This window comes from Chiloscyllium punctatum, chromosome 8, assembly GCF_047496795.1.
Source record: "Chiloscyllium punctatum isolate Juve2018m chromosome 8, sChiPun1.3, whole genome shotgun sequence".
Lineage (NCBI taxonomy): Eukaryota > Metazoa > Chordata > Chondrichthyes > Orectolobiformes > Hemiscylliidae > Chiloscyllium > Chiloscyllium punctatum.
In genome coordinates this window covers 15,465,061-15,488,230 of record NC_092746.1, presented here as the reverse complement: position 1 = coordinate 15,488,230, position 23,170 = coordinate 15,465,061, and the positions used below count along the sequence as shown (strand labels likewise).

General features: G+C 40.9%; 1 protein-coding gene across 5 annotated transcripts in view; it reads right to left on the bottom strand.

The window, feature by feature from the left end:
* LOC140480385 (triple functional domain protein) overlaps positions 1–23,170 on the bottom strand; it is a 588,738-nt gene that overhangs the window by 201,367 nt on the left and 364,201 nt on the right. For all 5 annotated transcript variants that reach the window (XM_072575178.1, XM_072575177.1, XM_072575174.1 and 2 more), the window contains exons 27-32: positions 18,484–18,573; positions 17,427–17,519; positions 16,903–17,014; positions 16,395–16,585; positions 6,533–6,634; positions 5,735–5,874 (exon numbers count right to left, since the gene is read on the bottom strand). In XM_072575178.1, the coding sequence (XP_072431279.1) occupies positions 5,735–5,874; positions 6,533–6,634; positions 16,395–16,585; positions 16,903–17,014; positions 17,427–17,519; positions 18,484–18,573 (728 nt within the window). The remainder of the gene's footprint in view (positions 1–5,734; positions 5,875–6,532; positions 6,635–16,394; positions 16,586–16,902; positions 17,015–17,426; positions 17,520–18,483; positions 18,574–23,170) is intronic.

Sequence of the window (23,170 nt, the reverse complement as noted above, 5' to 3'; positions counted from 1 at the left end):
GCCAAAAAAAGTAAAAGGTTGGAGAAAATTTTATGAGAACTTGAGTCATATTTGCAACTTCTAGATGCTGAACAAGTTAGTGTCTGTGTGAAATAAGACCTGGATAACATTCAAAAATTTTAGGTGATAAGTGGCAAATAACAATCAGGCCACATAGTGTCAGGCAATGACATGTTCGTCGAGAGAGAATCTAAACATCTCCCATTGATGTTCAACAGCATGGACATTGATAAACCCCCAGCCCTTAACTGCCTTGCTGTTAACACTGATCAGAAGCTTAAATGGCTACAGAAGCAGATTAGAGCTTGTGAGTTCTGTGGAAAGCTGTTCATATTCTGTCCTTCTAAATCATGTTCACCATCGACAAAGCAATATGTCAGAAATGTGATATAATACTCTCCTCTTATCTGGATGCGTGCAGCTTTGACAACATCCAGGACAAAATAACCCATTGATTGGCACTATGTTCACCTCCTCACAAAGTCACTACCTCCATTCATTATGTGACAGGTCAGTAGTATAAGCCATTTGTAAAGATTCATTTCTGAAATTCAAGGCTCCATCAACAGCACCTTCCAATCTCACAGTTATCACTAAGAAAAAGAGGGTAGCAGATACATGGAAACACCACCACAATCAAATTCCTTCCAAGTCACACAACTTCTTGATTTAGAACAAATATATTGTTCCTTCATTGTTGATGGGTCAAAAATCTGGAATGCCCTAACAACACTATGAGAGCAGCACAAGGCGGCGGCTCAGCACCATCTTCCCTGGGCAATAAAGGATACAAGTAAATGCTGCCGTCTAACAGCTGGACTCCAACATCTCATGAATTAATAAAAGATGCAAATAGCACTCTGGCCATATCAATTCTTCTGGCATAAAACAGCGGCAGGATTCCTCATTAGCTTTCTACAACTATATTAAAGTTTAGTAGTCTCATGTAGACTAGGCTAGTCTAGTTAAAAGGTTAATAAAGTAGCTGACTGAGGATCAGTTATCAGTCAATAACCTCAAGCCTGAATATGGCCTCAGTAGGCTATTAAAGGTCAACTAGTGAGAGTTATCTCAACTTAACTCAGTTCTAATTATGAGAGGATCTGTTGAAAGTGCACGATCAATAAGCTTTCCATAATCAGGAAGGAGAGATCACATTCTGACTGAAACACAGCTCGAGTGAGCATACATTTCTGAGAGCAAATTATTGCAGAAGCTGGAATCTGTACTGAAAACAAAATGCTGGAAATCAGAGATCAGGCAGCAGCCATGGACAGAGCAAGCTAACATTTTGAGTCTAGAGGACTCTTCATCGAAGCTCTGTAGGACAGAGTTGGGGGGGGGGGGGGGGGGGGGGGGGTGGCGAACGGGGGTTGGAGGGGGGGGAAGTTGGAGAGCGAGGGTGGACATGGATCGGGAGCAGTGTTGGACGGGGTTGGGGGAGCGGGCGGGGGCGGTGTTGGATGGGGCTGGGGGGCGTGGTGGAGGGTGGAGAAGAGATGCTCATGCGCACTGTGCTGCTGCCTAGTCTCCTGAATGGGGTATAGACTTAACAGAAACTCCGAGTCCCCAGAGGAGAGGCACTGAATCAATTAACCGAATAATCAATTATCTGAACAAATTAGTACCCACCTATCATGTTTGGATAATCGAAGTTCCTCTGGATTATGGAGACAATGGGTTCAAATCCTAGCATGGCAGGTGGCGAAATTTAAATTGAATAAACCTCTGGAATTAAAAACTTGTTGAACAGTGACCATGTAAACACTGTTGTAAAACCAATCTTGTTCACTGATGTCCCTTGGGGAAGAAAACCTGTCAGCTCTATACCTGGTCTAACCTACATCTGACTCCAGACCTACAGCAGTGGAATGGCTGATTGAGTTTAATTCAGATAAATGTGAGGTGTTGCATTTTGTTAAGACAAACCAGGGCAGGTCTTATACAGTCAATGGGGCCTGGGGAGCGTTATCGAACAGAAAGACTTAGGGATCCAGGTACAGAGTTTCTTGGAAGTGGCATCACATGTGGACAGGGTGGCGAACAAAATGTTTCAAGCTTGCCTTCATCGTTCAGAGCATTGAGTACAGGAGTTGGACATCATGGTATCGCTGTACAAGACAATGGGTAAGGCCACATTTGGAGAGCTGCATAAAATTCTGGTCGCTGTGATATAGGGAGAATGTTATTAAATTGAAAAGGGCACAAACAACGTTTTCATGGATGTTTCCGAGACTAGAAAGTTTGACTAATAAGGAGAGGCTGGATAGGCTGAGCCTTTTTTCCTTGAGCATAGGATATTGAGGTCTAGAATTTTATAAAATCACAAGGTCATAGATAAGGTGAATTACCAAGGTTTTTTCCTCAGGGTAGGGGAGTCCAAACTTGAGGCCATAGGTTTAAGGTAAGAGGGGAAAGATTTATAAGAGACCTGAGGGGCAACCTTTTCACACTGAGGGTGCTGTGTATATGGAACAAGCTAGCAAGAGGAAATGGTAGAGGTGGGTATAATTCCAGCATTTGAAAGAAAATTTGGACTCTGAATGCAAATTTAGCTTATTCGAAGTCACCAGTACATAAAGGCCATGTAGCACAACTGGTGCAATGAGAAACCAACCTCAGACATTGCAGCCCTATAGGCACAATATAGACCTATATGCAGCACAAAACAACTCTATCGAATGAGAAAACATAGTGAAAAGAATTATGATAGTTAAGATAGTTTAACATTAAATTCATGCATCAACAACAAACTGGCCATTATGTTTTCAAAAATTAAATAGTAGCAGCAAATGACTAACATTACTGTCCAAAATGTTGCAGGCAAAATTTAGACATATGACTTATCTGTTGGACCCAACACCAAGCTAGGGCCTCCACAGGACACTGCTAGTACAATTGAAGAGTGTTAACAAATGTTTTACTGGTTTGTAATGAAAATAGGTTGATCATTGTGAAAACGTGAACTTGAATGCAAACACATTGTCATTCTTCCTAAAGAAACAAGTTCTGGTTCCAAGTTAGTTGTGTATATTTGGCAAATCATGGTCAGAGGCTTTACATAAAGCATACCAACTGGTTGGTTAATTTTCCAGAGTTTTGCTTTTCAAACAATGTCAGCAGTCTTTAAGTGGAACAGGATGTGAATGCAAGAATCAGTTGGATATACAACACTGTATTCTGCTCATATTATTTGCCTCAATTGACAGAGGCTAACAAGGTGATTGCATTTCTAATCATTCAATTGATCAGATGGGCCAGTTGGTTGAGGAGATAGGAGTTTAATTTAGATAAATACAAGGTGTTGCACTTTGGCAAGGCAAACCAGGGCAGGAATGAAAGAATTAGCGGTTGAGCCCTACAGAATGCTTCTGAACAAGAGACAGAGTGGTGGAGATGCATAGTTCCTTGAAAGTGGAGTCGCTGGGAGACAGGGTGGTAAAGTAGGTGTTTGGCACGCTTGCTTTCATTAGTTAGAACTTTGAGTATAGGAGTTAGGATGTCATGTTGCAGTTGCACAGGACATTTGTGAGACCACTTTTAGAATGCTGCATAGAATTCTCGTCACCCATCTCTAGGAAGGATGCTGTTAAACTTGAGAGGGTGCAGAAAAGCCTTACAAGGATGTTGCCGGGATTGGAGGGTTTGAGTTATCGGGAGAGGCTGATTAGGCTGGGGCTTTTTTTCCCTGGAGTATCGGAGGCTGATGAATGACCTTCTATAGGTTTATAAAATCACGAAGGGCACGGTAAGAGTGACTAGCCAAGGTGCTTTTCCTGGGGTGGGACAGTCCAAAACTAGAGGGCATAGGTTTAAAGTGAAAGGGGAAAGATTTAAAAAGGATCTGAGGGGTAACCTTTTCATGCAGAGGTGTTGCATGTATGGACTGGGCTGCCCGAGGAAGTAGTGGAGGCTGATACACTTACAACATTTAAAAGGCATCTAGATGGGTACACAGACTGGAAAGGTTTACAAGGATACAAGCCAAATGCAAGAAAATGAGATTAGTTCAGTTTAGGAAACCTGGTTGGAATGCATGAGTTGACCAAAAGGCCTGTTTCCGTGCTGTATGACAACAATATGACTCTGGTCAGTCCTCGAAAAGGGCCTAATAAGCTGCAAAGTCTAAAGAAATTAGTTAAACTGGATGGATCATTAGGCATAAACACCGAATGAGAACGGGAGCAGAATGTATGCTGTATGATGGACTTCAATATCCATCACCAACAGTTGCTTAGTAGCATCAAGGCTGACCAAGATGGCCAAATCCTGAAGGATGTAGCTGTTAAATTGGGTTGTGTGAGGGAGCTAACCAGATGGAGAACTTACTTGAACTCATCCTCATTAAATACCTGTCCATTAACTGCAATTCACAAATCAGTAGTGTGATGGAATAGTCCCCATTTGCCTGGATGGGGGGCAGTTCTAACAATAGTCAAGAAGCTCAGGATAAAGCAGCCCAGTTGACTGGCAACCCATCCACTCGCTTCACCACAGATGCACAGTGACAATGGCATGTTGCATCTACAAGATGCACTACACTAACTCACCAAGGCTTCTACAAAAGCATCTTCCGCACCTTTTTTCTCTACCTCCTCAGCAGGATACGTGCAGCTGACACACACGTTCAGAACCACAAAGTTCAACTCCAAACCACACACCATCCTGACTTGGTACTATATCAACTAGGCAGAAGTGGGTATTGCAGATGCTGGAGATTAGAGTCAAGATTAGAGTGGTGCTATAAAGCGCAGAAGGTCAGGTAGCATCCGAGGAACAGGAAAATCGACATTTCGATCAGCAGGAATCTTGATGAAGGATTTTTGCCTGAAATGTCAATTTTCCTGATACTCGGATGCTGCCTGACTTGCTATACTTTTCCAGCACCACTCTAATCTTGATACTTTATCACATTACTCCACTGTTGCCAGGTTAAAGTCCTTTAACTTCCCAACAACACTATGGATATATCTGCACCACACAGATTACAGCCATTGAAGAGAATAAATGCTAACATAGCTACTTATGTCCAATTCCTATGAACAATAAAAAATTGCTTATAATTTACAATGAAATCAAATTGTCATCTCTAGGATAAAATTTTAATTTTGAAATTTCTTGGCTTTGATCCCTAAAGAACCAGGGTCGTGTTTACATGAGTTTAGCTTTTACACAAGTACAGACAGCATGTACATCTTTGAGCTGTCTACTTTGAAACTTAAAACAAATTTTCAGCAATTTATTTTCTCCTCTGTCGTTCCCTCATCCATGAAGTTAGCTAGCTCAGACGTATTGCAGATGCACAAAACATGTTAATGAAACAAAGGAGGCAAATAGGGTCCTCTGTCTTGAAGAGTAAATGGGCTGTTGTAAATACGGACAAAAAATTAAAAACTGCAGGCGTTCTGAAGAAGAGTTACTGACCTCAAAACATTGTGTATTCTCGCCATAGGTGCTGTCAGACCTGCTGAGTTTCTTCTGCAATTTTTATTTTTATTGTAAATTTGGTTTGATTTTCATTGCTCGATATGCATGTAACTAATTTGGACAGTTGCACAGGAAAGTTGGTTGAAATGGTGCTAAAGGATATCTGAAAGATTACATGCTTCCTTATTTTTCTAAAGGATTTTCTTGTAACTCAATGCAACAAAAATTTAAGTTACCTTTTTCAGGAGCACAACATGCAAATCAAATACCACATTGTTGAGTGATGCAGCAATACGTCAGCACTCACCTTCTCCCTTTATGTTTGTGAGATGTAGGTTTGGGTAAGTGGATTGCCTCTTTCAGGGCACCTTTCAGATGAATGGTCCTTTCTTGTATAACCTCTCGTATATGCTTGATCCAATCTTGTTTATTTTCAATGCTGGATGCCTTCAACACAAAAATATCATTGCAAAACAGAAAATAACTAAGAAACAGCATTTCCTTTGCACAGTGTATGTTATGGAATTGTAAAAATTTTGTTTGCAAATAGGTTTATTTAGCTTTTAAAGTTTAAATTTTACAATCATATACACATTGTTCACAAAGATTACTAGAACTAAAATAGAATAAACAATCAACAGATAGCACGTTGCTTTATTTAATTAATTATTATTTCATTTATACAATCTACGGTGTTACTGTCCTATTGTTTAGGTCAATAATCTCAACCAATGTCTTGATCCAGAGCCGATTTTATGAATTGGTGAAATGCCATGGAATAAAGGGACTAAGTTAGACACATAGGTTTATTCAGGTGGGTAGTTTATTTCCATCATGCCACTGAGGCAGCTGAAGTCAGGTACTTACCATAGCAAGAGTAGGAAATGAAATAGGATAAAAATAGTTTTATTTTAAGGCTCTTTCACTTGCTACATGGGTCTTAATTTTGATCCACTTTATTAGTTTTTCATGAAGAAAGGAACAGATTTGTGCTGGATCTCAAATTCGCACAACTGAGCAGTCCATGAATGGAACTAGGTCAGAAATGACCCGTTGTTAATTTATTTGTAAGTTCTCAAATTCTTTTTAAAAAAGCCACAATTACCTTTAAAACAATTTTGTTGTCTGATGTCGGAGTCCGTCCAACCCACAATGCAAATTTACAATGATCGCCTTCAACATGCTCTGTGACCCCAAGTTCTGAGGTCTATAAAAGAGAAAATATTCATTCAGCTCTCACTTGTTTTCTAATTGCTAATGTAAATACGGGCAAGAAATGCCCTTGTTTACAGGTATATTTTCTAAAGTATTATTGCCACACCAATTACATTTCTGACCAAAACATACTGGGTCAAGACAGCATTTCTATACATGTACAGAAAGTTAAAAATAAAACATAACATAGTAACATCAAATTGATAGTTGACTGGATGAACAAGCACATTATCACTTTCAATTCCAGTACCCTGCTGATGAATTTCTTTTCTACTTTCTTCGAGTTCACAATACTGCACTTCCAAGTTTCACGTCATCTGCAAATTTTGAAATTGTGCCCTGCACCCCAAGCTCTGTGTGCCCTTAACATGAAAAGACTGAGGCTCCCATTACCAATCCCTGGGGAACTCCACTAAACTTTGTTTGGTTCAAATTATATGTACTGTTTTCTGTCACTCAGCCAGCTTCATATCCACATTGCAGCTCCCCCTTTCATTCCATGAGTGATAACTTTGTTCATAAATCCATTGTGCACCACTGTATTATATGCCTCTTGAAAGTCCATTAACACTATATCAATAGCACTACCTCCATCAAACCTTTCTGTTAGCTCTTCAAAGAATTCAAGCAGTTAGTGAAACATGATGCACCTCTAACAAATCAATGCTGGCTGTCTTTAATTAACCTTTAAATTATCTAAGTGACAATTACATTCTGAATAATTGTTTCTAGAAGGTCCAAGAGCAGCAAATGCAAAACTGACTCGATTGTAACTGAGGGCTTATCTTTACAACTTATTTTTGGAGAAGAGTGTCAACATTTGCAAATTTCTAGTTTTATGACACAAAATCTGAGAATGAGAAGAATTGCAAAAATAATGGCCCATGCTCTCAGCCAATTTCTATTTCTGCAACTTCTACTCTCAATTCCTTCTACATCCTTCGGTGTATCTCATCTACTCTTGGCATTTTAACAACTTTAAATATAGTCAGCCCGGCTAATAATACCTCTGTAACAAATTTAAACCCTTCAAATGCCAAAATTACCTCCACTTTCATAATGATCCATAAAACATTTCCTTCTTTGACATATGCAAATTTGCGCTCCATTTGTCAATTTCCTTTTTGGTCCCTAATTGTCCATACTCCTGATGAAGGGGCCCGGCTCAAAATGTCTACTTTCCTACTCCTCCAACGCTGTCTGACCTGCTGTGCTTCTAAAGCTCCATATCCAATGACTCTGGCTTCCAGTACCTGCAATCCTTACTGTCTCCACCTTCTTTCACCATTCTCTTACTATTTACAGATCTGCAGAAGATTTTATGTTAGCTGAGCGTCTCTTCTCATGCTGTCTCCCACCTTATTTAGTTTGCTTTTTCACTTTTCTCTGAATCTTCTATATTCAGACTGCTTTAGAAATAGCCATCAGTCATATATCATGAACATGTTTTATTCTTTACCTTAATCTCAAGCTGTTCATTATCAAAGAAGCTGTGTATTTGTTTGCCCTACCTTTCCCATTATCCACTGACATTAGCTGTCATCCACTTATTTATTTTCACTCTGGGTTGTTATTTATCCCTTTCCATAACCAACCTAAGTTTTAAGATACAATGCTCACTGTTCTCTCATTGTCCTCCTAACACCTGATGGACTTGGCCCATCCCATTCCTGAAAATCAGAGGTAGCAGTACCTCACTTTTCTTTGGATTGGAAACACTTCCTGAACTAACACTTACCCCTCTCTTCCCTTTGACACTACTATCATCGCAGTCTACATAAAGGTAATTAAAGTTCCACATTATAAATGTTTTATAATGCTTGCATAAAGTAGCATAGGAAATGGGTAGGCCAGCAATACGAGCATGCTCCATCATTTAATATGATCATGGCTGATCAAACAATTCAAGCCTTTTATCTACATTATCCCATAGCCCTTCACGTCATTGATAACCAATCTCTACTTTAAATATAGTTAGCATGTTGCATCACGGATGATTCAAACTGCTCCACGTAAATCATTTTGAACGGCAGAAGACTATATAAGCAAACTTGACTGGCAATAATTTTCAGCACCCACAGCATTACCCCACCAACAAAGTGACGGTTAACGACCATATAATTTGCCTTTTATTTGTTAGTTCAGGGAGGAATGGCAGGCTGAGTCTTTGGAGAATTCCCTGCTTATCTGACTGTACTACTGTTTGAAGTACAAAATCGCTAACAATGCAGTAGAGCTTCAGTACTGAATTGTGGAGTCCATCTTAAATAAGAGAGGTCCATGACACCAAGTAAACCTGATTGCAGATTACCAAAACTACAATGGTGTCATGGGTCCACTAAAATATCCATAACTTCCCACTTTAAACATTTTGCCATATTTAAGGGAATAAGTTAAACTCAGGTGCTTTTACCGGTTGATTGTGCAATATTTTGAACCAATCAACTGACATAGTTCCCCATTAAGTCCCATTTCACATTTTGATTCAAACACTGACACTGGATCACTATTCTGAAGATCCTTCTACGAGAAAAGCATTCTCCCCCATCATAGTCTTAAATGGATTACACTTTACTTTTATAGTTCCAGATTCTCACATATTCTTTCCACATTCTTGTATAATCGTGTATAATCCTGTCAAATTGCATTACTCTCGAATTTTTAGTGAATACCTGTCCAACCTGCTCATGAGATGGCTACTATTAGTCTTAGTAAATCTTCTTTGAGCTGCATCCAACTCATTAGAACGTCAAAAAATACAGAATAGTTCAGCACGTGAATGGGCTCTTCAGTACACAACGTTGTGCTGAGCATGACGCCAAATTAATCTAATCCCTTCAGCTTGTTCTTGGTCCATATCCCTCTATTCTTTGTATATTCATCCGCTTGTGTACAACCTATTAATTGCCTTTATTTTACTTGCCTCCACCACCACCCTGGCAGCAAGTTCGAGATTGCTACCACTCTCTGTGTTAAAAAAAAGTGCCCCTCACATCTCCTTTGAACTTTGCCTCTCTCACCTTAATTGCATGCTCCTTAGTATTAGACATTTCAACTCTGGGAGAATGACTCTGACTGTCAACCATACCTATGCATCTCTATTATATAGACTTCTATCACGTTGCCCCTCAGCCTCCGTCACTCAACAGAAAATAACCCGAGTTTTTCTAGCATCTCCTTGCAGCTCATACTCTCATCCAGGCAGTATCCCTGTAAACATCTTCTGCACCCCCTCCAAAGCCTTCCTCTAATGTGGCAACCAGAACTGAGTGCAATACCAGAACGAAGTGTGGCCTACCCAAAGTCTTGTAGAGCTGCAACATCACTTCCTGACTCTTGTACTGAATTCCCCGACAAGCACCCTATCTACTTGTGTGGCCACTTTCAGGGAGCTATGGACTTGAACCCCATGATTCCTTTGTACATCAAATCTGTCCAGGGTGCTGCCATTAACTGTACACTTTTTCTTAACATTTGATCTCCCAAAGTACAGCGCCTCACCCTTACCTGGTTTAAACTCTATGTGCAATTTCTCCACCCATATCTGCAACTGATCTATATCCCGCTGCATCCTTTGACAACCGTCTATACTATCCACAACTCCACCAAGCTTTGCATCATCTGAAAACTTACTAACCCATCCACCTACATTTTCAGAGTCAAAAAGTGTGGCACTAGAAAAGCACAGCTGGTCAGGCAGCATCCGAGAAGGAGTTTTTGAGCATAAGCTCTTCATCACATTCCTGATGAAGAGCTGTCCTAATTAATTGCTATACCTGCTCGAATTTACGTATTTGAACATCCACATCCCTCTACATCTCACAGCTTTGTAATATTTTACCATTTAAATGGTAATTGTGCAGACCAGCTGACATCTTTAACTTCTCCTTGCTCCAATCTGAACTCCCTACCTGCTTCAAAAAGACCTTCATCATCCCAGTGCCAAAGAAAACACACCCAGCATGCCTCAACAACATAGCTCACATCAACTTTAGCCTCCCAGCCTTAATCAATTCTTTGTAATTTGCCACAGCAGACACCATTTCCCTAGCCCTGCACTCATCATTGGAACATCTGAATAATAAAGATACCAACGTCAGACTCCTACTTATCAACTACAGCTCAGAAAGCATTCTATCCAGGGGCAAAAATGGTTTGGTATGGCAACTGCTCTGCCCAGGACTGTAAGAAACTACAGAAAATTGAGTACATAGCCCAGACTCTCACTCAAGCCAACCTCCCAACCATGGACTCCCATCTATACTTCTCATTGATGCAGAAAGGTTGCCAAAATCATCAAAGACCCCTCCCATCCCAGTAATACTCTGTTCCAACCTCTTTTGTCAGGCAAAAGATACAATAGCTTAAACACATGTACCAACAGGTTCAAGAATAGCTTCTTCCCTGCTGCTATCAGACAGCTGAATGGACCTCACTAATTTCAAATCTAAGCTTTTGTGCACCTCCTGTGCAGCAATAACCTTGTATGCCTAAATACCCTATGATCTTTATGTCTTTGTATTATGATCCGCCTGCACGCAAAACACTTGTCACTGTATTTAAGTACATACGACAACAATAAATCAAATCAAATTAAATATAATGCCTTTTTTGTTCTTTCTGCCAAAATGGACAACTTCACACATTATGCTCCATTTGCCAGATCTTTGTCTGTGTACATAACCTACCTGTATCTCCTTGAAGCTTCCTAATCTTCCTTTCTGTCAAAAATACCTTACCCCAAACCACAATCTTTTAGTTTCACAATAACCTTTAGTGTGGCATGTCCTCAAAAGTCTTCAGCAGATGTAAGTATTGTACTTGTTCCCCTTTGTCCAAGCACATCACTTCCACAAAGAACGTGAATAATTTGATTAACCAATTTCCCTTTCACCATGTTGAATGTGCCTGATTAACTTGAATCTTTCTACATGGCCCAACTACAGCATATTTAATAACAGCCTCTAACATCAGATGTTAGAGATATTTCCTTCTAATACTACTTCTAATTCCTGTCAAATTAATTTCCACCCTCTCTAGTCAGATTAGCAAAATGCATTACATGCAACTTATACTTGGTTCTGTTTAGGTGCAACCCATGTGGGCTTATACAATCCCATCTCCCCAAAATCTAAAGCTCTTCCCCCTGCACCATCTTTACTGCCATATATTTACCTATTGTATCCTCCAATTTCTGTACTCAATTACATCTGGTATTTGGACTATTGAAGTTCTGTATGCTAATTTCCTACCCAACTCCTTAATGTTGGCAGCAGGATCCTGTCCCTTTCTATGCTGCTCAAAACGGCCTCAACTGTGATCTTGGGTTCGTGTCGCACCACATATGAGCCCACCACACTGTTCTGTATCTGTACAATCTTCCTTACTGTCCTATCTTGACACCATCACCTTGATAAATTGTTATGATCCCTCTACATTAATTAGTTTGTACAGTTTTGGATTACTTATTACTTTGATTAGACCATCAGCATGTGACTTTTGTACCTCTCATGTTACTCCAGTCAAATTAAAAACCAAAAGAACTGCATATGCTGTAAGTCAGGAGTAAGGACAGGGGTTGCTGGGGGTGCTCAGCAGGTCTGGCTGCATCAGTGAAGAAAAGTCAGAGTTAATATTTCAGATATAGTGATCCTTCCTCGGATTTTCCTTCACAGAAGCTGCTGTACCTGCTGGGCCTTTCCAGCAGCTTCTGTTTTTGTTCCATGTTATCTCAGCCATTTGGTTAGTCTTCAACACCTCCTTATTTTAAATTTTTTGTAATTATCTCTCTGCCTCATTTAATCCTATTATAGGTCATCCCTTTGTTTGTTATTCAGCTATTGACATTTTACTCATACTGTCTAACACTTTTGGTCAACTGCAGGTGCTTATTTCTCAACACTCCAGTCAAACCAGGGATATGATCTTTTGATCCCTCTGCCCTTGGTCTCTCTGCCCATAAATTCTATGTTCTGTGTGCTTCTCTCTCACTTCATCTGATGAAGGGGCTATGCTCTGAAAGCTTGTGATTTCAAATAAATCTGTTGGATGATAACCTGGTGTTGTGCAATTTCTGACTTTGTCCACCCCAGTCCAACACCGGCATCTCTACATTATGGCTGCCTCAGTTAGTTTGCTACAATACCTCTCATCTATTGCTGAAGCCATTGTTACCTCTAGATTTGTTGAGTCCAGATAAATGTGAGATGATGCATTTTGGAGGTTCAAATTTAAGTGTGAAATACACTGTAAATGGCAGCTCACTTAGAAACAGTAACATACAAACAGATCCAGGCATGTATTTCCCTAAAAATGGCAACACTGGTGGCCAAGGTGATAAAGATGGCATATGACATGCCTGACTTTATCAGCTGGAAGTAGGATGAGGAGGAGAACAAGAGTTGGCAAACCATGTTCCAGCTATATAAAACCCTTGTTAGGCCGCATTTGGAGTAGCGTGTACAGTTTTGGTTACTTTACCAGTGGAAGCTATGGAAAGAGTGCAGAAAAGGTTCACCAGGATGTTGCCTGGTCTTGCAGACATTGGCTGTGAGGAAAGGGTAAAAAGACTAGGATTGTTCACACTGGAAAGATAGTGGCTGAGAGTAGACCTGATAGAGGTCTACAACATTATGAGAAGCATAGATAGGGTGGATAGTCAGAAACTTTTTCCCAAGGTTGAAGTTTCAATTACAAGGGGATACAGGTTCGAGGTGAGAGGGGGATAGTTTAAGGGAGATATGCAAGGGAAGTTTTTCACACAGAGAGTGGTTGCAGCCTGAAATACACTGCTAGAAAAGGTGGTGGAAACAGGCATATTGGCAACATTTAAGAGGCATCTGGATGGTTACATGAATAGGGAGGGAATAAGGGATATGGACCGAATAAGGGCAGAAGGCTTTTTATTTGGTTTAGTTAGGGCATGATGATTGGCACAGACTTGGAGGGCTGATGGGCCTGTTTCTGTGCTGTACTTCTCCTTTGTTCACTCCCCTAAGCTGAAGTTCCATCTTCCACCTTTACAAACTATCTCAGCCAATACTTTCCTATTACCATCCTAACTTTATATCATAATTTTGTAACCTTGCACAGCCCTACAATCCTTTAAGGTTTCTGTGCTTTTTCAGTCTGGTTTCTTGCACATGGCTGATCCACAGTTGGCTGTCAAGACAATAGCTTTGGATTTTCATCCCAGTCCTCCTTTCAATTGCTATTTAAAACCTACCTCATTGGCCAAGCCTCTGGTAGCCAGTTTATATGTTTGGTACCAAATGTTGTTTGGCAATAAAAACAAATTACTGTGGATGCTGGAATCTGAAACCAAAAGAGAAAATGCTGGAAAATTTCAGCAGGTCTGGCAGCATTTATAAGGAGAGAAAAGAGCTGACGTTTCGAGTCTAACTGACCCTTTGTCAAAGCTTGTTCTCTCTCTCTCAACAACTTCTTCAACTCATCCCACTTTCTCCAAATCAAAGGAGTAGCAATAGGTACCCGAATGGGTCCTAGCTATGTCTGCCTTTTCATGGGGTATGTGGAACATTTCTTGTTCCAGGCCTACCCAGGTCCCCTCCCACAACTGCTTTATCGGTACATCAATGACTATTTTGGTGCGGCTTCATGCTCTTGTCCTGACCTGGAAAAATTCATAAACTTCGCTTCCAGTTTCCATCCCTCCATCACCTTCACCTGGTCCATTGCCAACACTTGCCTTCCCTTCCTTGACCTTTCTGTCTCCATTTCCGGCAATAGTGCCGCATGGGTGGCACGGTGGCTAGCACTGCTGCCTCGCAGCGCCAGAGACCCGGGTTCAATTCCTGCCTCAGGCGACTCAGTGTGGAGTTTGCACATTCTCCCCGTGTCTGCGTGGGTTTCCTCTGGGTGCTCCGGTTTCCTCCCACGATCCAAAAATGTGCAGGTCAGGTGAATTGGCCATGCTAAATTGTCCGTTGTATTAGGTGAAGGGGTAAATGTAGGAGAATGGGTTTGGGTGGGTTACACTTCGATGGGTCGGTTTCCACACTGTAGGGAATCTAATCTAATCTAATCTAGTCTATCCACTAATATTCATTACAAGCCTACTGACTCCCACAGCTATCTGGAATACAGCTCTTCTCACCCTACGTCCTTTAAGGATTCTATCCCTTTCTCTCAGCTCCTTTGTCTCCGCCGCATTTGTTCCAATGAGGCCACTTTCCAAAGTGCTACTCTTAATATATGCTCCTTCTTCTCCAACCATGGCTTCCCACATACAGTTGTTGACAGGGCTCTCGATAGCGTGCGGTCCATCTCCCGTGCCACGACCCTCACCCCCTCCCTCCCCTCCCAGAACAAGGATGGTGTCCCTCTTGTTCTCACCTTTCACCCCACCAGCCTTCACATGCAAAGAATAATCCTCCGGTACTTTCGCCAACTCCAGCACAATGACACCACTAAACACTAAATATATCTTCCCTTCCCTTCCCTCCCCATGTCTGCATTCCGCAGAGATTGTTCCCTCCGGGACAACCTAGTCCACTCCTCCATCACACCTAACACCTCTCCCATCACACGCAGCATCTTCCCAGGCAATCACAGTAGGTGCAACACCTGCCCCTTTACCTCTTCCATGCTCACCATCCAAGGCCCCAAACACTCATTTCAGCTTAAGCAGTATTTCACTTGTACCTCTTTCAATTTGGTCTATTGCATTCATTGCTCCCAATGTGGTCTCCTCTGTATCGGAGAGACAAAACGCCGACTGGGTGATTGCTTTGCTGAGCACCTTCGGTCTGTTCGCAATCAGGTCCCAGACCTTCCCATGGCTTGCCACTTCAACACCCAATCCTGCTCCCATGCCCACATGTCTGTCCTTGGCCTGCTGCAATGTTCCAGTGAAGCTCAACGCAAACTGGAGGAACAGCATCTCATCTTCCGACTAGGCACATTACAGCCTGCTGATCTCAACATTGAATTCAACAACTTCAGATGGTTATCCCATCTGAAGTTTTCATTCTGCTCCGTAATTTTATTTCATTTATTTTATTTATCTTTTTAAAAATTTTTTTCACTGTTCTGTACTTCTTATTTCTTGATTGTCTCTCTTTCTCTCTCTCCCCACTTGCTCATCACCTTTTTCCTCTCCTCTTCCCCCTTTGCTACCCTGCTCCCCTGTTTTCCATTTTGCCTCTGCTTCACCCATCCCCCACATATTTTATCACATAGCACTGGCTTCAGCCTTGGTCATTCACAGCTCCTAATCTCCCTACAATCTCTCTATGGACTGTCATTATCACCTCTTTATTGCTACCTTTGCTTCTGGAGCCATGACTCACCTTAAAAAAATAAGAAAAGAGCTTTGACAAAAGGGTCACATAGACTCGAAATATCAGCTCTTTTCTCTCCTTACAGATGCTACCAGACCTGCTGAGATTTTCCAGCATTTTCTCTTTTGGTTGTTTGGCAATGCTTCTGTGAAGCACCTTGTAATGCTTGGTTATGTTAAAGGTGCTACATAAATACTAGCAATTGTAGAAATAATAGAAAAAAAGATAAACTTGCTTTCAACTTATAGAAACTGATTAAAATGAATGATTAATCAACAAATGAAAGAGAATTGTTCACTCCATCTGAAATATTAGAGTTCAAACATCTCTGTTCTGGTGAATAGTCACACCTGAAATGTTTTCTAATCAGCCGCATTCTTAACAGCAAAAGACTTAATTTCCACCCTCGTTCTAAAGCAGTAGCGTTCCAACATCCACAACTGAACTTACAAGCAGTTTGTGTTTGTAGATGTATTTGCTCCTCCCATTGGAATCCTTGATTTCTTTGCTGAAGATGAGTGACATTTCAAACAGGAAGAGATGTCTCTCTCGGCCTTTGCGGATTAATGACTTAGGATCCCACACTTGGAAGGATTCTTGCAGGATCAGCTCTCCCTGGGATTCCAGATTCTCATCAAAGCCTAAGAATAATAATAACTCCTTCATATCTTTTCCTTGAAGTGCAAGCACAAGTCATTTTCTCCACATTCTTTTTTACTGAAAAAGGCCGTTGTGGAAATATTTTGATAAAATTCTAATTATATTAATTCAGTTCATACACAGCATAATGATTCTGATATTTGTTTCTAACCAGCTAACTGCTTTATTGTAAAACAGTTACATTTCAAGGAATAATTTTACTATAGTTTTGTGTGCATCTAAAATAGAACATAAATACGTCAACACTTTTGATGAATTTCACAAGAAATCAGAAGCTTAAGTGATATAGAGGACACACCTTCTAGCATGCTGAGATGCATGGCATCATTGGCTCGCTTTGGCACACTCAACATCACCTCCAGGCCATCTTTAATTTCTCCCTTTCCTTCTTCACAACATGTTAACAGTTCCTAAAAATTAAAAAAAGCCAGTGAGAACTTAGCTTGATTCATTTTAGAAACTTCCAAAACCAAGGAAATACAGAAAATCTGAAAGATCTGGTTCCATTGAATTGACAACTTCCTTGATCTATTGCAAGGTTAGACATTAAAACAATTACACAAAAGTAGCAAGCTGATATAACCAAATTTATTTCTGGAGTCTATCCTATTCTAGATTGAGTTGATTATGCAGATTCAATCAACTATTACATTAGTTCTTGCGGCACAGTCCCTATCTCTGGGTCAGAAGATTTGGATTTAAGTCTCAGTTGCCTCAGAAGTGTTAATTGTATGTAATTATAATCCATTTGACATGTTATACTTTAAGTTCTCCAAATCAATCCCTTACTCTTAAGAAATGATCAAAGCTTCATCCACCTACCTTTAAGAGCAGCTGATATTTAGTTATTCGCTGAACAGGTTTGATAAGATAGGAAGATATTGAGTTGGCCAATCCATGGCGATGTTGTATTTCCTAGTTTTTAAAAAAATGCAATAATAAGAGTTAATACTGTGGATATATAAAAATACAGTCATTCTCAGTGTAAGACTATTTTTCTTGGATGCAAACAGCTCTCATTGCCTCCAAACATTTGATTGCTAAAAATCTGCACACAAAACCTCCATTGCTACATCACATTTTCTAGATCATTGGGGCTTACATTCAATTTTCCTGCTTCCAATTTCCATCCATAAATTTGGCAAAATGCTAAATGATTTAGCAGGCCAGGTCTGCACCTGATCGGCATGGATTTTGAGGGATTGATAAATTGGTAAGTGACCACTTTTTCAAGTAGATCTTTTCAATTTGGCATGCCATTGCTTCTAAAATCCTGCAATCAAATCCAATTTTGTATGATTTCTACCCCGTTATTTTGTGCTGATTTCTGGTTAGTTTAGCAATGTTGCATTTTATTTTTAAACATGGTTGGCAACATTATTTTTAGAAGCAGTGATGGAGAAACCGAGGTACAGACCATTGACAAATTTTTATCTCGCTTTCAGAGATCCTAACTGAAATTTCAATCCAATTTCTGTGAACCTCCCCTCCCTTACTTTATAGTACTGATTCCAATTAAGCCACTTTGTGGAAGTGACAACCAATGGCAAGGTTTTCCCCACAAGAGGAAAACATGTCATGAATAATTTTGGCCTGTAAGCATCATTATTACATCAAAGAGGAGATTGTCTTACCATTGGAAGATAGGAACAAGAGCACATTTTCAGCACTTTCACACATTCTACGTAATTAGATCAGTTTACCTGAGTCTTAACTCTATTTACCACTTAAGGTTCCATAAACTCAATATCCTTGATTTAATGAAAACCTCTCTCTCTCTCAGCTATGAAAGAAAATTAATATATTAGTGATAACAATGATTGTACTAAGCAAAGGGATGGGGTATGTTAAAAATACCAAACCACTCTATGATACTGACATCAAAGTATGCTCCTGCATGCTCCAGTATGAGCTGTGTAGAGTCTGGTTTGTTCCTACAGTATGTTACATACATTTGGAACTTGTCAGCCTGTTTGGAAGAAAACAAAACATATGGTCAGAAATCAGTTTCTTATTGATTGACTAGTCAAACTAAGGAATAGTAATACTGAAGTATCTGTTTGTGAGAAAAAAGTAAACAGAAGTCTTTTGTTAATAATTGTCAAGACATCAAAATGCGAAGTATTTCAGTTAAAATGTAACTTTTTAAAACATGATTTAATGATGAGATACAAAGAAAGATACAATTCAACTGTAAATCAACTTCCCAGTTCGCCGAACATACCCACAACAAGTGGCACCCAAGTTACAAATCTTTACACAAACCTTGAAGAAAGATACGATTATGATGTACACCTTCACACAGGTCAGTTTTTATATGGGAAATCAAAAAGCATCCTTTCATTTGGATAGGAATACAAAATAAAATTCACATTTTTCAAAACCAACTTGTGAACTGGAGGGCCTAATCTTGCACTTTTGGCAAGTTTGTTTTAGAGAGAAAATGTATCCTGTACACACAAGAATTGCCCATGTTACCAATTAATGCACACTATCTCCTTTCAGGTCAACATTAACATCACAGCAGAAGACAACAGGTGCCAGCCACAAGTGTGAAGGTTCAATTTCCACCAGAGTGTTAGCAGCACATAATCTAGAAAGACACTTGCTGGGGAAGTGCTGCACTGTTGGAGATGCAGACCCTGTTTGTCTTTGCAAGTGCATGCAAAGGTTTAAGGCTGAGATAGTTGAGGTTCAGCTACGAACTGTGCTTAGAAAATCAGGAATAGTGAGCAGACCAGAGTTGGAAAACCACAAATTGGAAAATCATATTTGGAGGGATGGAAGAGGTAATGTAGATTTGGAGGGAAAATACCATGGTTAAAGTAAAACAAGGATAAGAATTTTAAAATAAATCTTTGAGGCAAACGTAAGTGAACTGAACTTGTTCCAAGTTAGAATGTGGGTGGCAGAGTTTTAGACATGTTTTTGTTCACGGGGCAAGGCCAGCCACAGAGCACTGGAATATTAAAGCAGTCTAAGGAATAGAAAAAAAACATGAAGCTGCAAACTTGGTCCCAAGTTGACAAGAGCACAATAACTAATGACTAGGCACAGGAATAGGCCTAGGCCTTGTCATTCAAAAAGGTCATAGCTGATCTTCAAACACAACTCTAGTTTTCTGCCAGATCTGTTTTCATTTAGAGACCAAAACTCCTTTAACATAAGCCCTGAATATATTCAATGACTAAGAATGAAGTATTCAAGAGCAGAAAATTCCAAAAATCTATTCTCAACTGCAAAAAATACATATTTCTAATGATGGTAAAGATACAGTATACATTGTGTACCGTTGCATTCATTCAATTGATACATGAAACATAAACAAACTCTGCTCTTCTAACATGAAGCATTGAGGGAAAATATTTCAAAAAACAACAAAACAAACAGACAAACCGACTGTGTGGTGTGATAACTAAGTATAATCCTGTCTTCACCTGATGCCCTTATGTTCACCACTGCTGAGTGACCAGCAGTAGAAATCCTCACTGATTTCCCTTTCCTGGACCACAGGACATGGGTTATGTTTTTACCTTTACCTCTCACCAAACGTCAGCTTACTGTGTGAATCACAGCAAAACAAATGCAGTTGCTTCTGCTTTAACAAACTAATCCTTCAGGGATTTTCAAAAAGCATTTTAGCTTATTTAAATAGAGGCTGTGATTTTGGATACAGGATATGCTTACAGATAACAAAGTTTAAAAATCACACAACACCTGGGTAAAGTCCAACAGGTTTATTTGGAAGCACTAGCTTTCAGAGTGCTGCTCCTTCATCAGGTGGTTATAGACTATAAGATCATAAGACACAGAACTTATAGCAAATGTTCAGAGTATGATGTAACTGAAATTATACATTGAAAAAGACCTGGATTGTTTGTTAAGTCTTTCATCTTTTAGAATGACCATGTTGGTTTCAGTTCTTTCATATGTAAATCCCAGAACTTGTTTTTAAAAGTTACATTCTCAAGTGAACTTTAACAATTGGTGTCATGTCGGCCCAGATAATGTATCAAAAGTGTAAGGTGCCCTGTGTGAGACTGTCTGTGCCACAATGTTCAGACTGATTTACAGAATCTTACATGGATTCATGCAGTTTTTGAGTAAAATCAAATGTAATTCTGCAAGTACAAATTCACCCCACAAACCTTTGTGTGTGGCCATGTGGGCGTGGGGGGTTTACAAGTGTCTGTGCGAGAGTGTGCGTGTGTATATGTCAGTGAGCGCGTAAAGGGGTATAAGTCTATGAGAGGGTGCATGTGTGTGTGTTAGTGTGTGAGTATATGTGTGAGTGTATGAGAGAGAGCTTGTGTATGAGAGAAGGTCTGTGGGAGTGTATGGGTCTGTAGGAGTGTGTGTGTGTCTGTATGAATGTGTGTGTATAGGAGTGTCTGTATGTGTTTGTCTGTTTGTCTGTCTGTCTGTGTCTGTGTGTAGTGCAGTGGGGTCACCTGTAGTGTGTCAATTTATGGAGAATGGTTGGTAAGCTTATTTTCAACTTCAATATAGCATCTGAAATCTGGCTTTGGAAAAATCAACAAGTTTTAATCCAACAAGAGTCTGAGATTTGGATTTTAAGTGAACAAGATTGTGCTTGAATTACATAAAGAGTGGGAGCAGCGGCCGAGGAAAAACGAACCCGGGAGACTACAGCTAAGACAGTGTACAGTCATGGCAGCACAGGCGGTGGAATGTTCCTCCTGCAGGATGTTTGAGGTAGGGGTGACCACCGATACTCCTGCCGGCTTCGTGTGCAGGAAATGCAGTCAGATCCTGATCCTCACCGAACGAGTTAGGGAACTGGAACTGGAACTGGATGAGCTGAGGATTATTAGAGAGGCTGAGAGGGTGATCGATAGAAGCTACAGGGACATAGTTACGCCAGAGAACAGAGGTAGCTGGGTAACAGTTAGAGGTGGGAAGAGGAAGAAACAGGCAGTGCAGGGTTCCCCTGTAGTCGTTCCCCTAAAAAATAAGTATGCAGCTTTGGAAACTGTTGGGGGGGACAGCCTTGCAGGTGTAAGCTGCAGTGAAGGGGTCTGTGGCTCTGAGATTCAGAAGGGAAAGGGGGAGAAGAAGAGAGCGCTAGTTATAGGGGACTCTCTAGTTAGAGGGACGGACAGGCGGTTCTGTGGACATGGGCGAGACTCTCGGATGGTTTGTTGCCTCCCGGGTGCTAGGGTCCGAGACGTCTCGGACCGTGTCTTCAGAATCCTTAAGGGGGAGGGTGTGCAGCCAGAAGTCGTGGTACACATTGGCACCAACGACATAGGTAGGAAGAGGGGCGGGGAGGTCATTCAAGAGCTCAAGGAGTTAGGCTGGAAGCTAAAAGCTAGGACAGACAGAGTCGTCATCTCTGGGTTGTTGCCGGTGCCACGTGACAGAGAGGCAAAGAATAGGGAGAGAGTGCAGTTGAACACGTGGCTGCAAGGATGGTGTAGGAGGGAGGGCTTCAGATATTTGGACAATTGGACTGCATTCTGGGGAAGGTGGGACCTGTATAAACAGGACGGGTTGCACCTGAACCAGAAGGGCACCAATATCCTGGGGGGTAGGTTTGCTAGCACTCTTCGGGGGGGTTTAAACTAATTTGGCAGGGGGATGGGATCCGGACTTGTAGTCCAGCAAGTAAGCTAGCTGTGTGTCAGGATGTCCAAGACTGTAGGGAGGCTGTGGAGAAGGTAGCACTGACAGGGACTACTTACGGACACAGAGATGGGCTCAAGTGCGTATACTTCAATGCAAGGAGTATCAGAAATAAGGTGGGTGAACTTAAGGCATGGATCGGTACCTGGGACTACGATGTTGTAGCCATCACGGAAACATGGATAGATGAGGGACAGGAATGGCTGTTGGAGGTTCCTGGTTACAGATGTTTCAGTAAGATTAGGGAGGGTGGTAAAAAAGGAGGGGGGGTGGCATTGCTAATTAGAAATGGTATAACGGCTGCAGAAAGGAAGTTTGAGGGAGATCTGCCTCTGGAGGTAGTATGGGCTGAAGTCAGAAATAGGAAAGGTGCAGTCACCTTGTTGGGTGTTTATTATAGGCCCCCCAATAGCAGCAAAGATGTGGAGAAACAGATTGGGAAACAGATTTTGGAAAGGTGCAGAAGCCACAGGGTCGTAGTCATGGGCGACTTCAACTTCCCAAATATTGATTGGAAGCTCTTTAGATCAAGTAGATTGGATGGGGCGGTGTTTGTGCAGTGTGTCCAGGAAGCTTTTCTAACGCAGTATGTAGATTGTCCAACCAGAGGGGAGGCCATATTGGATTTGGTACTCGGTAACGAACCGGGACAAGTGGTGGGCTTGTTAGTGGGTGAACATTTTGGTGATGGCGACCACAATTCTGTCACTTTCACCTTGGTTATGGAGAGGGATAGGTGCACACAACAAGGAAGTTTTTACAATTGGGGGAAGGGAAATTACGATGCTGTAAGACAGGATTTGAGGAGCATACGTTGGGAGCATAGGCTGTCAGGGAAGGATGTGGTGGAAATGTGGGACTTTCTCAAGGAGCAGATACGACGTGTCCTTGATATGTATGTACCGATCAGGCAGGAAAGA